The 16201-nt window shown below is 35.4% G+C and overlaps 1 protein-coding gene across 1 annotated transcript; it reads right to left on the reverse strand.

Moving 5' to 3' along the window:
* Positions 1 to 434: 434 nt before the first annotated feature.
* lcp2a (lymphocyte cytosolic protein 2a) lies at positions 435 to 16197 on the reverse strand. The gene is made up of 21 exons (XM_060890213.1): positions 15710 to 16197; positions 15325 to 15387; positions 12930 to 12976; positions 11955 to 12020; positions 11836 to 11864; positions 10413 to 10453; positions 10133 to 10322; positions 8383 to 8474; positions 8239 to 8296; positions 8099 to 8149; positions 7245 to 7267; positions 6938 to 6957; positions 4624 to 4740; positions 4082 to 4106; positions 3576 to 3588; positions 3373 to 3466; positions 2654 to 2694; positions 2490 to 2563; positions 1418 to 1492; positions 1175 to 1324; positions 435 to 1053 (listed from the first exon to the last, which is right to left on the reverse strand). Exons 1-21 carry the CDS (start codon positions 15785 to 15787, stop codon positions 928 to 930), a joined length of 1473 nt encoding a protein of 490 aa, XP_060746196.1. The 5' UTR covers positions 15788 to 16197; the 3' UTR covers positions 435 to 927.
* Positions 16198 to 16201: the final 4 nt, after the last annotated feature.

The following is a 16201-nucleotide window of genomic DNA, read 5'->3' on the forward strand; positions in this document are numbered from 1 at the left end:
AATAAGTTAGGATGATTTCCAGAATTTTTTTTTTAAACATTTGCATAATATATCCCAAGTCGAACGTCAGCCATAGTCAAAACGAACACTCTCTTGTCCTATCATCTGTAGCCTATCAATTACAGGTGAATTCAAGGCCTATGGGATATTTACATAGCCCACAGCAAAAGTTCTGTCCTACCTCTAGCTCTAGCAAATCGTATTATAGCATTGTCATTTTATTAGGCTGACATGTTTAACAAATCACTCGTAACTGAATCCCTTTGTGCTCCCAATCCCTGATGACAGTTTGATAGTTTTTTTTCTGCAGGTCGTTTTTTAACTGTCGAGATATTTAATGGAAATAAAACCGAAATCTTTTGCTTGCCAGAAGTGTCTCTCATGGAAACAGTCTATTTATTATTCCTAAATAGACTCCACACGTGCACATGAAGTATGTACACCATGGTAGGTTAGAGAATTTTATTTAAGCAAGAAAAAAAAAAAATACATGGAAGCATTTCTGTTTGTATGACAGAAACCTGACCATACATGCAAATACATAAATATATGAGAATATTTGTATAGGCAAAAAAAAAAAGTCAGCAGGTTTAGCTCGATCCATGATTGACTGACTCATGCACTTGGTTTTTGTACTGGTGGCTCCATCTTAGAGTATATGTCTCTGTATACTTTCTTTTGTTAATCAGGCTTCATAGAGTGGCATAGACTCAAACATACTTCCACATGACTGTTAAACTTTTAATTATCTATAGCAAGACACATATCCAGCATATTGCTGTGACATCAAAAACATACTATAAAAAATTTCTGCCACCTCTTTCCCTCTAGGAAAGTATTTTTTTCATAGTGATGCTTTCCATCTCATCAGGTGTGTTTCAACTTCCCACCGTACTGTGTTAATCAGTTAAAATACAGTTAATACAGTTAAAATCCAGCAGGGTGAAGCAAAGTACACTGGTTTTGTTGACCTGTTCCACGGTTTTTAGCATCAATCAGCAGCAGTGGCATCTGCATGTGTTGGTTGATAATTTCAGTGACACTTTTAAAGACCTGTTAAAGAAGTTTAAAAGTTAATCTATTTGACATTTTACTATGTATATAATGTAAATACCAAAAAAAAAAAAATGGTGGTACATAATGACCAACTTTACATAAGCAAGTGCAGGAGTACCTCGTTAGATTTAAGGCCGGTTCCAAGGAGGAAGCCATCCCGTGCTTTGCGAATCTGAATGTTAAAGACTTTGTCCTGGTAAAGTACCATGAGTGTATAAGGCTGGGTGGCAGTGCCCTTTGAGCTGTCCCGTACTAAGAATGCTCCATCCTAATACAAGATAAATTATGTTGAAGAAAATCTCAAAAGCTAACCAGAGTATCTGGGTAATAATTATAGCATTATACAGAAAAAAGGACTCACCATGTTTACATGTCTTAGATTGCCTTCTGCCTGACCACGTGTAACCTGTCCAACATACCATGTAGGGTCCATACCCTACAGAAAGACAGACAAAATACTTTCTATGGTATTTTTGGGGTATACCTGATAACAAATGCATCAGTACCTCGTTATCAGCTATACCCAATATCTCCCTTGTTCATTAGTTGGTAGAAACCATTATAGGAGCTTTGGTTCATTGTCCATTTTCAGCTCAGCAATGATGCTGACATGGTAGTGTTTGTGCTGCTGCTATATGTGTATTACACACAGGAGCATTCCTGGGATTTTAAAGGAACTGATAGAGAATCCAGGAACCAAATATATCCGACCAACACCAGTCTTATGGTCAAAAATGGACACTGATAGGGAATTAGACAATGATCCCACAGGGATCACTACACAATCCACAGGGGACGATTATCTACAATTTTGATAATCTAATCTATACACCTAAAAGTAATAAAAACACTGTGAATAGAATTTAATTTCAAACTCTAGTATAAGAAAATATATGTAGATTATCATTACAGAGGTTAATAACCAGACTGGTCTGAACGGTAACTCAAACAGCTACACTTAACAAGTGTGGTGAGAAGAAAATCAGCTCAGAAAGCACATGTCAACCCTTGACATCCACAACAGCAGAAGATCACATCATATACCACTCCCGTCAGATACGAAAAGAAATCTGAGGCTACAGTGTGCACAGACTGGACAATTTGGAAAAAGATCAGGTGATGTTTTTACTCCTATTTAGTATTTATCACTGATTTCCTTCAATTAACATGACTAGGAGAAAAACGACCCTCATTTCCTTAACTTGTAAAGAACACAACTGGTCACTAGTGCCTTTCAATAGCAGTGTATACAATTTAGTTCTATTTCCACCCTTTTTTTTAGTTTAATTACAGTCCAACTTTCTTATTTAGAAAATAAGTACTTTCATATGCACTAGTACGGAAGTGAAGTTCTTGAACAACTGCTTCTTTATGACTCTAGTAAAAGGTCGCCACCTGCTGAATACTCCAGATAACAACAAGTTAAAACCCACCTGCTCTCCACGAGGATCTAGATCTGATGGCCTCATTTGGAGTGGTGGAATTCTCGAGCTACCCCCTCTTTTTGCTGTCATTCAGTAAATATTGGTCAGGTTATAAGTAGTTAATTGGTTTATTTGGTAGAAATCATGATTTTGTAGTGTTTGATGGTACATACCATCCAGCAGTCTTGAAGGTAGAGAGGCTGTCTGATTAAAACTGTAAAAAATTGAGTAACAGTTTTTCAATATTACATACTTTCATATCTAAGAAATAAACACAAGGCAAAGTGTGCTGTTAGAGGCAAATAATAAACAATGGCATGGTTTGTTTTCTGAAGATATCTATTGTTTTTATTTTTCTTACAGCAAGGCAATTTATCAACATTCATTTTTATTTATAAAAGACCCACATCTTGTACTTTTTCATAGTTTATAATTACGTTTGTTCTGTGGAATTTCTGTGAAACAAGATCCTGTTAACAATTACAGCATCACCAGCCTCATTGTTTTAATATCTCTCTATGCTATATGCTGTCGGTATGTTTTTTTTCTAGACAAATACATTTGTTTGTACGATGAGCAATTATTGTTTCGAGGATAAACAGTGAAGAAATTGTATGGGTCATTAAATGGGTGTTTACATGTGTATTAAATGAAATGAACATGTGTGTTCTCCACACATTTGGGGAAACATTTAATTTGAAATTAGGCAAAAGTTTTAAGGAACAACACCTCAAACACTTTAACTCTAATTAGTGTTCTAACTACGGGTATTTATAAAAGATTTATTACTTTTGGCATCACTTTTAGAGGAGCACATCTTTTAGCATAATTTTGTTGAATTTGTTTGTGTAAGTTTTGGCACAAAGATTCTTCTACCCAAGTAGAAAGTTACCTGTCAGGAGGACCTCCAGATCCATGTGGTTGTGGTCTTGGTGATGGATTCCTGGCATGTTTGGCGTGAGGAAAGGTGAAGCTGGATCTGACACCTGTGAGAATGAGCGAAAAAAAATACATAAATGCCGTATTTATAAATCATAAACACAATATTTTAATCAAAGAGAATCAATGCCTAAAACAATGTACTTAAGAACTTACCATCATCAGAGAACTGTTCAGGAGAGACAAAAACAACAACAAAAAACAGTGTAAATGGCTGACACACAAAATGTTAGATGTCATAAGAATGAGACATAACACAACACAAACTGTTATCACATGGCCAGACAAAACGTCTGAAAAAAGTCTTAGTAAAATGAGGATGAACTCTGAAACAACTACAGTTTATAGATTGTTTAAAATCTTGTTGATATGTTGGTTTTATAAAGACCAAACCTGATACACTGCTAGATAACTTGGCAGGGTGAGTAACTTAAATTAAAAAAAAAACATTTTAAAAATAATTTAAAAATAATCTAACAAATGATCTCCAAAAATGTATAAAATTCCAAATAAATGGCTGAATGACATACAAAATCTGAATCTAAATGGGCATGAAGTTTCGGAAAATGGTTTTATGACTTTGAGTAATGATTTAACATTTATAATGCACAACTGTGCACAAATGGTTGCACTGACTTTCATTGGATTTTTTTTTTTAATACCTCAGATCTGGGATCAGGTGATTGTCTGTCAAAAGAAAAATCAGAGAGTTAGTTGTTAACAAATTGTGCAAGTGTTTTAGAATATTTTACAAAAACAAGCCATACGATATTTTTTATTGTGCATTTTCACTTCAGACCTTTTACTTAAAAAGCCAAAATATTTACACTATATGACAAAGGTATGCAGACATCTGACAATGACACCTGAACTTCACTTGAGTTCTTCCAATCCTAACTTGATGCACCATGCCTTCATGTAGTTTGTTTTGTGCACAGGAGCATTGTCATGCTGGAACAGGTTTGGGCCTCTTAGTTATATTTAAGGGAAACTGGACTGCTACAGCATGCAAAAACATTGTAGACCATTTTGAATTTTGATGCACTTTGTGGTAATTGTTTCTGGAAGAACCACATATTGGGGCCATGGTCCAAGTATCCACTTATTTTTGGCCATATAGTATAGCATGTCCAGCTTCTTCCAGACTGCACTGTCATACAAAGCTCATACATCAGTAACAAGTAGACAAGTCAGAATAGCACACCTGTTATAAGCTTGACCAGGAGTAACAGACGACGCACTTCTTCGCACCCCCCCTGCTGTAGGTACTGGAGGTTTGGGCATTCGTGGAGGCTCCAAAAGTTTATCCATTCCAGCATTCCTGTTTTTGGCAGCATCACATTTACATTTACATTTACATCATTTGGCAGACGCCCTTATCCAGAGCGACGTACATAAGTGCTTTAATCTCTAGCATTGAATACATTAATCTGGCTCACTAAGTTACATACTTACAGTGACAGGCATTTAACATTTAAAAAGGTACAATGGCCAATATCTTTTCATTGATCTTACTTTTATTGAAAAGACAGGTATTTTCTGGACTAATATGTTGAGGCCAGACTTTATTATAGAGACACCTTTATTTTTTTCTGCTCAGCATTATATATGCAACATATTCCAGTGCTAAATGGACAGAGTTACTAGATACTAATATTGTGGTGAAAATGTGATATCCTGCAGAAATGCTTAATTACAAATCAACAAATCAGTGTAAAGTAATAGCTAATCTACAAAGAATTGGTCAAGTAGAAAGAAACAATTGAAATTTAGCTAGCTAGCTGCAAAACTAATATAACTAAACAATAATTAACATATTATTATTAACAATAATTATTAACAATAATTAACAGAACAAACAGATTGTTCCTATCTTTCCTGCTATAACCTAAAGTCTCCCATTTTCTCCCGTTTGTTCATCTGCAAATTTCCATCCATGACTCATTTCTCCCCTATCATATGACATCAGCCAGGGATGGTGAAGCATAACATGTGCTTTATCCAAGACACACAAAGCCAACCATCCACATTTCAAACTGCTGCTTACGCTGCATCACAGGGAAGTATAATTTACTCGGAGGAAAGTTTTATCTGATTTTGCTTCTGACAAAACTTTCAATTTTGACTTTCATCAACTTGATGTGAGGCAGAAATACATCGTGACTGTGTCACCACATTGTCATAGGGCACAATGCTGACACATAGCCAATTCACCAATCATCAAAGCCCAAAGCACTTCACTTCACAACACCACTCAGAAATACCTTTCATCCTTTAAATGTAAAGCTCTTGCAGAAAGGGGCTGTCATGAGATGCACTGATGCAAATGCACTGACGAACTCTCAGTGGTTAATTAACAAAATACCCAAACATGTCTGGAAACTGTGGTTTTGCATGAGTCACCTTGAGTGCAGCAAGGCAAACGTTGCATTTGCAAACAGACTGCTCATGTGTAGCTTTGCAGCAACAATATAGCCAGTGACATAATGTATTTAGCAGAACATCCACTGTTCTTACTCAGAACCCAAGCACTGCTTCATTTAACTCAGTACCATATTATTAGGGCCTGAGCACCAAATGGTGCGAAGCCCTATTGTTTTTCCTCGGGAGTATTATTTTTAGGGCCTGAGCACCGAATGGAGTATTAAATATTTATTTATTTATTTTTTATTTTCCCCCACACATTGGCCAATTGGGGTCCCTTAACATGCTCACAATGTGCTTATTGTGAGTCCCGGGTATAGCGCCACCAACAGGCCCCAGGAAGTGTGTCAGTCACAAAGGTGGATTTTTGTCAGCTGCATGCGGTAAACTTTTAAATACTCCTCCTAGGGGATTCATGCAATTGAGACCAGACTTGGCCACCATGATGCAGAGATATTGCAGATGCGAAATTACGAATGGATTTTTGATATCTCAAACACTGTTGCCATGGCATCGTGTCAAAGTTTACTTTTATTTCAGGCATATTTAAGGCTTTTGGCGTGCTTAGATTAACTTGAAATTTGACACATACATCACATTTGTCGGCTGTTAAGTGTGGACAAAAAGGTCAGACAAAGGTGTGTCTCTTAAGTGGCTCACTAGCGCCCCCATTTGTCTAAAATGTGGGGTTTCATTTACCTACAGTCCCCAAATGGGTCAGTAACAACATAAAATAGTCCACTGAAATTTACCCACTTGATGCACTTGCCCACCGTGCATTGTTTTCTGGAAGGCACCGTATAGCGATGAAAAAACGTGCGAAGGCCCGTCATCGCTGCTTGCAGCTATATTTTAAAGTAATATCACTTTGTTGCTAACCAAAACAAACAGCATCAACACCCAAATCTCTCACAGCCATACCTATCCCTGTATCACCAGTTGTGGCATCTATATTGTTCTGAGATTGATTAATGTTTTAAAAAAAGGCAGATAGGAAGTATTACCAGGAACTGTAAAGGAAATTGAGAAAACCACCGGATACATATACTTTACAATGTCATTGATTAAATAAAGTTAAAAGAATATGTCAGTACCTGACTGGTGGCTTGGTATGCTTTATGGGACATCATTTATTGGAAGAAAAGAAAACAGACAACATGAATATTAAAAGTGAGATTCAAATCAAGGAAATGACAAAGCATGAATAGCGTAACTTTCTTTTAACGGTCAGCACAAGGGATGGGTAAGGTTTTAATTTTTCTAGAAAAACCATATAAAAATGGGCTTAACTATCCTTACCAATATGCAGTATGTTATGCAGTATGTTATAACTTTTCTATAATTGTTAAAATGTGAGTTAATGCCAACTTTGTGTAGAGTAATACAATAAGTTTCCCTTACCCGGTCATTTGAGGTATTCCCACCTGTGACGACAGAAAACAGGCATATATTAATATGACTGTATTAATCTAAAGTGATTAATTTGTCACACACAAAAAAGCTCTAGCTGTAATAAAAGCTGTGTTAACCAATGCTGAGGCTGACAGAAAGCATTTTATATGATCTCTAGTCATTTAGTAACCTTAGCCCAAGAAGAAGCTTTCAGTTCTGTTTCTCTTTGGGCCCAACCAGTAAAAGCTGCTAATCACTCTGCTATCCTAAGTCACACTTTGGGCTTATGTTGCTGTTATTCCATTTGCCTTTGAGAGATTTTGACTTTAAACTCTTTATACTGTGTGTTTGAGGAGCACAAACTGATAAACTCTTGACCTGTAGGTTCAATACAGGGTAATGGTGTCTGGTGTTAAAAGACATGTTGACAGGCTCCGTAACCATATACTGTAAAAGGTAAGATGCAAAATATAGTTCCTTGAAACATATGAAGCTAGAAAGACTGAGGAAGACTCATTCTTTCGTTTTCAGTAACTGCTTTCTCTTGATCAGGATATCCAGACCACTGAATCCAGACACTATTTCAGAAACACTGATTGCTCAGGAATCACATGGCATTGTACTATTTTTATATATATAATTCAAGAACTTGTGTTCAGGATCTGACAAAGGGATCTAGAGCCTTGAGAAAGAAATGCTACACATTGCAATGCCATGCCTTTCAAGGAAAATTCATTTACAGTAGCAACATGAATGCACCATTTCCTGTGACATGACATGAAGTCTTTCATTAAAAACTACATGAGGTCATTATATTTGTACATTTACATAGAATTTCACTCAATAATGAAAGAAGAATTTACCTTTATTATTTGTCCTTTCCAGACTTCCTGGCTTTTTACTGCGATCAGGAGCTGATGAAAAATGCAATAATTAATAATGAATGAATTCAAAAATATATTAGAACCTCTACCAGACAAACAAGAAAGCACAGTGTTCTTACGAGGAGGTCTCTGAGTCCTTTGAGGAGACTGTTCTGACCTTGGGTATGCTCCAACAATCTGCAAGAGAAAGCCATTTATTGCCGTTGTAATACTTTAAAAAGAAAGTAGTTTAGGCAGAGATCATGCTGTTGATTAAGACTTACACTCGGGCGTCCCATAGCAGGAAGTGGAGGACCAGGCCCAGGACCAGGCCGTGCTGGAGGCACTGGTGGCTGGTTGGTGACTGAAGACCGGTCTAGAAGCAAAACAAAGTAAGGATATGCAAAGCATAAAACACGATGAAATGCGCTGTTATAAGAAAATAAGCAATAACGCAATCTGGATTATTTTCGAATATCAGTATATTCCCCACCCTTTTATACCACAGCAAGCAGTCAATGGTACTATCTATTTTTTTTAAATTAAGGATCATCATAATTTTGATACATTTCTAGCATATATGATTACTTAAAGTCTGCATGGGAGGCTGCTTCTTCCCAAAAATTCTATTAAAATGCAGTAGCGAAATGTTTCCATATTAAATGCCAAAATTTGCCTATATTATTAATCACTGTCTGTGAAACTCAATATTTTAGCAAATCAAAATATCATCCTGTTTGTTAATTTAGTGCAAACTGTTGCAAAAGACAGAGCAGCATGGATAAAAATCCTTTTTGAAGCAGCCCTTTTAGAACTCGGCACATCCTCTATGGGCCTCTGTAGCTGATTAAACTTTCTACACTTTGTTTTAATGGTAGAAAAAGAATGGGAGAAAACATTCTTTGGAAAACAGGGATTAATGTGTCGTTTTGGCTTCGCTAGGAGTCAGTAGGTGAGTTTTGCATATAAATAAATATCTCAGATCACTAGACATTTTGCACTTCTCTATTCAATGGGCCAGAACCACATAACCATCTGTTGATATCTCAAACGTAAACATAGTGCCATAATGTCTTTACACAACTAATAAACAACTAAATATTGTAGAGAATTTGTAAGTTTGTTTTGGAATTTGTTTGTTTATTGTTAGGTCTAGCTTCTTTCAGTGAAATTTAGCTAGTTAGTTAGCTGCTTAGCTGCTTTTTAAAGCAACATGCAAACTGTTAATATTTTCGACCTGAAGAATTCTGCTGTTCTAATACATGAGGAGAGACCAAGAATTAAGCATGAGGCAATATAATGAGAAACCAATATAGGTTTTACATCAGAAACCCACACCTGCGCTTCTGCTATTTTAAAAACCACCAGCCACCACTAATTTAAATTTAATTGAATTTAATGTTGTTAAGCGTTTGCACGACAAGTGGCTTCCTATTATCACTTGTTATATAAATATAAATAGATGTTCATTCACCACTCATACAGTTTAAAAGAGAAGAAATGCAGCCACTTACGCTACCAAGAAAATAAAAAGTGATCTAAAAACTTAAAAATAAAGTCAACTACAAAAATATAATGTTGTTTTAAGTTACAGGTTTATCTACAACTGACCCTGGAGACATTTTAAAGGGATTTTTAAAAAATGACAAGCTGTACCATATGAACAATTACATTATACTTGTGTAAAATTTACCAGAAAAATTAAACTTATTACATCAAGGAATTAATATAAACAGCAGCTCTACAAAAAACAAAAAACAAAAAACCCCCAAAAAAACATTTTTACAGATTTTCTACATGGCATTTGGCAGACACCCTTTTCTGGAGCAACTTATGCTTTTATCTCATTTTATACAACTGAGCAATTGTATTATTGAGGGATAAGGGCTTTGCTCAGTGGCCCAGCAGTAGCCGTTGGAGAACCTGGGACTTAAGCTTACAGCTTTCTATTCTGCAGTCTAACACTTTAACCACTAGTCTACCACAGCCAAGCTCTGGAACTAAATAAGTGACATTAAACCATGTGTTCATTACCAATATACTCGCTGTTGCTGTGCTTGGCAACACAGATTTGGTGATGCTGGAGGTCATCAGGTGGCTCGCTTGGGGGCGGCTCGTAGTCGTTATCGCTGTCCACCCCACCATCTGCTGCTGATTCATAATCTCCACCACTGCCTTCTCCTTCATCATTTGAATTTGGACTCTCATAATCATCATCGCTTTCCTTCAACATTGATATGTGTAAACATTAACAAAGCATTTGATTGTCTAAGAAAGTGAAATAATCTAAAGTATGGTCTAAAGTATGACATACAAACTCTTCGGATCCCCATCCTTGGTCCTCAACAGGCAAATCTATTGTAAGATTTGGAAAAGAAAATATTGTTAATGCCATGTCTTTTATTACTTGGCTAAAATCCTGTAAGTAACCAACATTTGGAGTTATCTAGAATTTGATTGCATTTTAGCCTTAATACTGGATACTGGAATGAATCATCCTGAACACTTTATCAGAATTCACACAGACACAGATAAGTAGTTTAAGATAGCACATACTACAACTGACATGACTGAAGCACTTGAGTGGATGAAAATCTGATAGAACTGAATGCTAAACTGAATCTGTTTTATTGATATAGTGTTTAGTCACTGGCGGAATGAGAGACAAAAAAAAACCTTCATTATTTGGAATGTCTAAGTAAACATACTTAAACATACTTTTTTTTTTTTTTTAAAGATTTCCTTATGTAAGTGTACATATATTTGTATACATTTATACTCAAGTGTAAAATCAGCAACATAACAAAGCAAAATTACTCAAGTATTTTCCACTTTTTCACCTATTTCCATCTTCTTCTGTTTAATACTCATAACTGCTTCTTCTAGCTCTCAGAAGTGTAAATGTTCCCAAAAGTACAAAAAAGACATCTGTCTCAAATCACAGGTTTTAGTTAATGATAGCAAATTAGTACCTCTTCTAGCAAGGTACCATCATTAGCTAAAGGTAACTAACAACAGTTTCAAAACATTTAAATCCTAATCGCTCTATTTTCAGCTAGCATGTTAATAATGATTGCAAATAGCTAGTTCAATACAAACTGCCTTTAAAAAAATACGAAGTGTACATACTGTAGCAGCAGATAGATTACAGTGAAGGGTCTCGTTCTCACTGTCACATACTTTAAAGTTTAGATTAGTTAAGATTCAATGCAACTACATAAGTGGCCTAAATCTGTTCCAGCATTACAAAGAACAAACTGAGGTCCATGAAGACATGATTTGCCAAGCTTGGAGTGGAAGAAATTCAGTGTCCTGCACAGAGCCCTGACCTCAACAAGCACTGAACACACCCCAGACCGCTTCACCTGGCATCAGTGCTCAACGTCACTGATGCTCTTAACCCCATCTGTTTATGTAGAAAGCACTAATACTCAAAATCGATCCATATTCATACTAGGAGTAAGAGTACATGATCCTGCCTCTGATCCACCAGGGATTAAAAGCAAATTAATCATCTACAAAAAAAGTTTAAAAATAACACTACCATGCAAAGTCACATACTACATAAAACATTTAATATCACATTATGAATCTAAACAAAATTCCTTAATAAATGCTTCAATATTGCTTTCAACAAGATACATATGTAGATAAATGTGGTGTGAAAGGACAATGAAGAAGCCATTCAAATAATGTTCCTTGTGTCTTGTGTGAATATTTGATCAGCATTATCATACCTGCTTCTTGGTATTTGGGTGCAGAGGATCTAAAAAAGAGAAACATTAAAAAAAAAAATCTCATTACTCATTATTAGCAGATTCATTCATTTTTTTACTGTATGTGTGTAACTTCTTGCCTTAATTGAAAAAATCCTCTCTTCTCCTCTTTTTTGTTGATTTCCCTGGAGATCTTGGAGATGAGTCTAGATAAGTTACACAACATATACACAGCATATTTTTATTCAACAACGACTGACATATATAACATAAATTAACCTTCAGCTAATGTCTCTATAGCAGCAGAAAGTATGTTTATGTACTTTCATAGGCAATAACATTTTAGCAGTAACATACATCAGCATTTGTGAAAAGAAGATCATATTTCATGCTAATTTAGCAGCCGGTGTTATGGGTGGGCGCAGAGAACTGAGCTCTGACAGGATGTGGTAAAAGAAACAGTTCCCCTTTCCTCTGTGCGTTTTTTAAAATGCCCTACATATCAACTTTCCTCACAATGTTATATTGAACAACATTATCCTTTATTTACATCTTGCTATCACACATGGATACTCAGTGCTAGTTTTCTGTTCCTTGAAAATGTGCACATTCTGCAAGTTCACTGTCTGTGAAATGAGCACTGAACACTGAACATGTGACGCTGCCCCTCGATGGTTCCTGCCACATCTGAATTTGTTGCACTATCGTTGTAGAGCAAAGCTTCCTCTTATTGTCAGTGCATGCAGAGGGACCAAGAACAGAGAAATGTATTTAGATTTCTGAAGACTGCTCAGTGACAAAATGACTAGGCAGTAAAAAATGCAAATTGGACTTAAAACACGTGCAGTTAAAGAACAAGAAACAAGAAACATTTCTCTATTTCAAAGGAATAACATTAACTAATGAACCATAACTAATTCGTTTAAAGACTACATCAAAGGCAGAGTCTAGTGATAGTCTGTCAGGTCACAAGTAATACAATGACCTAATTTTTCTGAATTTTTACAACTGCTGTGGTGGGATCTGAAAGGCCTTTTAAAGTGTAGCACACAAAACAAACAACAGGATTAAAATCAAGGTCCAGAAGCAGTAAAAAAGGAACGGGTAATACTCACGGGGCATGAAGTTTGGGAAACTTTTGAAGATCGTTATCAGACATATTCTAAACACACAAACAAGATCAATTAACATTTAAAAATGAAACAATAGATGCTAAAAAACGAAGATAATGAGAAATATTAAAAATAACAAATGGAGCATTAAGCATGAATAGAAAAATATTTTACTTCTCAATTTTTAGCAAAGATTTTTTTATTTTAATTTTTGTAGTTTTTTTTCTGTTTAAAATAATTTACTGAGTAAAAAGTGCCGAGGAACCATTTATATTAATCTATTGTCTTATCTACAGATCTCAGTTTTGTTTTTTGGTGGTTTTACCCAATAAACATATTACAACCAATTTTTCAACAGTATTATATTGTCATATTTTTTGATACATATAAATGTGTTATATATCAATCTAGATATAGTTATATATAGATGTATATACAGATGTTAGGCTGCTAAGCCACTATCTGCATCTGCACCTGTAACCACTCCAAATATTTGCATTCATATCTATATTTGGATTTAAACCCATATTTGGCAGATGCTACATTTTTTTGTACCTACCCATGATATTTTCTTACAAATTTCCATAGTTCTGATTCCCAAACTATTAACAAACTAATAGCTTATGTTAAACATTACCCTGACCAAGCAGCTACTATGGATGCTGTAAAAGGTGTCATGCAATGCTGCTATGTTAACACTTTTGTTTCTTGTGTAATTGCTTGCTCATCAACACATGAAAGTAAATTCGGTCTAAACCAAGCAAACTTTCTAAAATCCAATCTAAAACAAATAGTGTGTGTTTTGGAGATATTATCTGTTCAATCTGAAAGTATTAGTGTTATGTTATATCCCTAACAGATGTATTTATACAATATTATAAAAAGATGAAGCTCCATACTATCAAAGGATATCCCTCAGTTGGTGTTTTAATGATGGAAAGAACAGTCTAGAATATTGGCTCTGAATCTCCAATTTGTTTGATATCCAGTGACAGAGTCTAATAACTTTCGGCACTGACATTCTCAGTCATCTGAAGAACACCTTCTGTTTTTCCTAACACATTGCACTAATACTATCAACGTCATTAAATATAACCAGAATTACTAGCCCTACTTCCTGATGGTTTTTCCAAACTAACCATGCTACATGCTACTTTGTGTCTAAAGCTCCTGTATTTGTTCCTTCTTTCGATGCCACTTACTGTAGCTATTTCCTCGTTCATGCAGAAAGCACTAAGAAATCTAGAAGTATTTAATCAGTTTTTTTTACCCATCTCCATATTTTGTTGCTTTGACCAAATCAAATGTTGCAGCACATTTCTATATATATCTTTCCACATTAACTTCTAATAATGTCACTTCCTTAACCCATGACAACAACCGGGACACAATGACTAACTGTGCAGTGTGAAGGGGGATTTTTCATACACTTCTCTCTCATTCTCTCATTTTGTGTTGTTCCTCCTTACTTAGCAGATAAATTAATTTCATGGGTTCATTTTAATTTATTTCTTTTTCATGTTTTTTAGCTTTAATATTGTTTAAAATTTTGTTTAGAACTGGGAAAATTCATGCCTTTGGTTGTCTAAAAAAAGGTAAATACATGATGTGGCATGAAATTAGAAAAATAATTAACGACATGATGGTGTGTTGAAGCCTTAATGTAAATGTCAGTACTCCAATGTGTATGACAGAAATTTTTATTCCTGTTATACCACAGCAAATAATTTATTTATGGATTAATAACATATACGATAACATAACTGTTAATAGTTAATGGTTAGTCAAACTAAATGCTGTGGAATGTCCACAAAACTTTCTCTAAGCTCTTTAACAGCTCTATAACAGCTATAAACAGTCGATGCCTCCCTGGCAAGTATTTTCTTTCTCTCTAGAAGCTCTTAAAACCAAACAAAAACAGAACAAAACCAAATAAACCAGCCCATTTTGTCATGTTACCAAGAAATCATGAAACACATTGTCTGTCCTAAAGTCTTTGCAATGGGGACATCTGAAAGGAACAGCTTGAATTCTGACTGTTCAAAGCACTAACATTGGAGACTCCTTCCATAAAGGTCCTTCCACAAGCATCTCAAAGCTTCACAATATCACTGAGTATGTCTCTATTCGTGAAATAACAACATATTATTTAGTGGCGCATTTAGTGTTACTATGCCTACGATAGAGTTCTAAACAAAGTTTATTAATTTAAACTTGTGATTTGTCTCACAGGCTGCTGTTACAGAAACTAAATCACCTAACCTATCAAAACTGAGAAATAAATAACAATGTTGTATAACAGCTATTAATATTTATTCAGCCTGTGCAAGTAATATAACTTTTATTAAATCAGGTGTTCAGGGAGTGAAGAGAAAGTTTCTCTGGAATGTCTACTCACCAGAAATCTCTGCCCATTCATTCCACATTTCATAACGACTTTGTCACATCCACTCAGATCTCGCTGTTAACAAAGAATAAAAGTTTGATCTCATTTGGAAACGAGTTTTAAAAAAAAAGAGGACAAATCAGACAAATCAGATGACAATGACACACTATCAGTACTACAATGTTAATAGTTCCTGATGTTCTACATGAAACCTTTTACACAGATAGAATTATTTTTATTTTATCAAACTGTGTATGTCGATGAGTAGTGTTAGTGTTGCCATTGAATTCCAAAATGAAGTTCAGTTCACATTTATAAAAATGCATTTGAGGAAATAATAACGTTTTAATTCCCATTCAATGCTGTGGCAACTGCAAGTGCAACAAATAAAACTTACCCTTCTCAGAAAGTCAGCTAAGTGAGGTGGATCCCAACCCATGACCTCTGATTTCGAAGGAATGTTATCAAAACTCATGGTTTCAAGTTTCCCGCTCTTCAGTGTACAAAATAAAATAAATAACTCGGTTCCCGTAACAGCAGCCTCTCCTTTGACGGTGATTTCACATCACAAGTTACAAGTTAAATAACAGCTGAAAAGCTGAAAAGATGTTTCACCATCCATTTGTTAGCAGCCTACAAAAAGCAGAGAAAAGCCTGAGAGGATCTACACACAAGAAACGTTGCAAATGAAGGACGAGAAAAAAAAACTTGATGGCAAAAATTCTAGATGGACGGAAAGTGAAATAATTTTAAAAAACGTCCAAATTACTCCATGGTATGTTTGTATATCTTTAAAAGAAGCAACACCCAGGATCTGACTGAACACACTGAAAGGAAGAAAGAATAACAGAACGTCTCTGTAGGTTTCCTGTTGATCACATTGGTAACA

Source organism: Tachysurus vachellii, chromosome 17, assembly GCF_030014155.1.
Source record: "Tachysurus vachellii isolate PV-2020 chromosome 17, HZAU_Pvac_v1, whole genome shotgun sequence".
NCBI classification, from domain to species: domain Eukaryota; kingdom Metazoa; phylum Chordata; class Actinopteri; order Siluriformes; family Bagridae; genus Tachysurus; species Tachysurus vachellii.

Excerpts from the sequence above, each read along its gene's own strand:
- lcp2a (XM_060890213.1), bottom strand. The coding sequence starts at position 15,787 with ATGAGTTTTGATAACATTCCTTCGAAATCAGAGGTCATGGGTTGGGAT. Across the intron at positions 8,475-10,132 it reads CAGCAACAGCGAGTATATTG|ACCGGTCTTCAGTCACCAAC; the intron begins GTAATGAACACA and ends TTTTGCTTCTAG. Across the intron at positions 4,107-4,623 it reads CCTGGTCAAGCTTATAACAG|ACAATCACCTGATCCCAGAT; the intron begins GTGTGCTATTCT and ends TTCTTTTGACAG.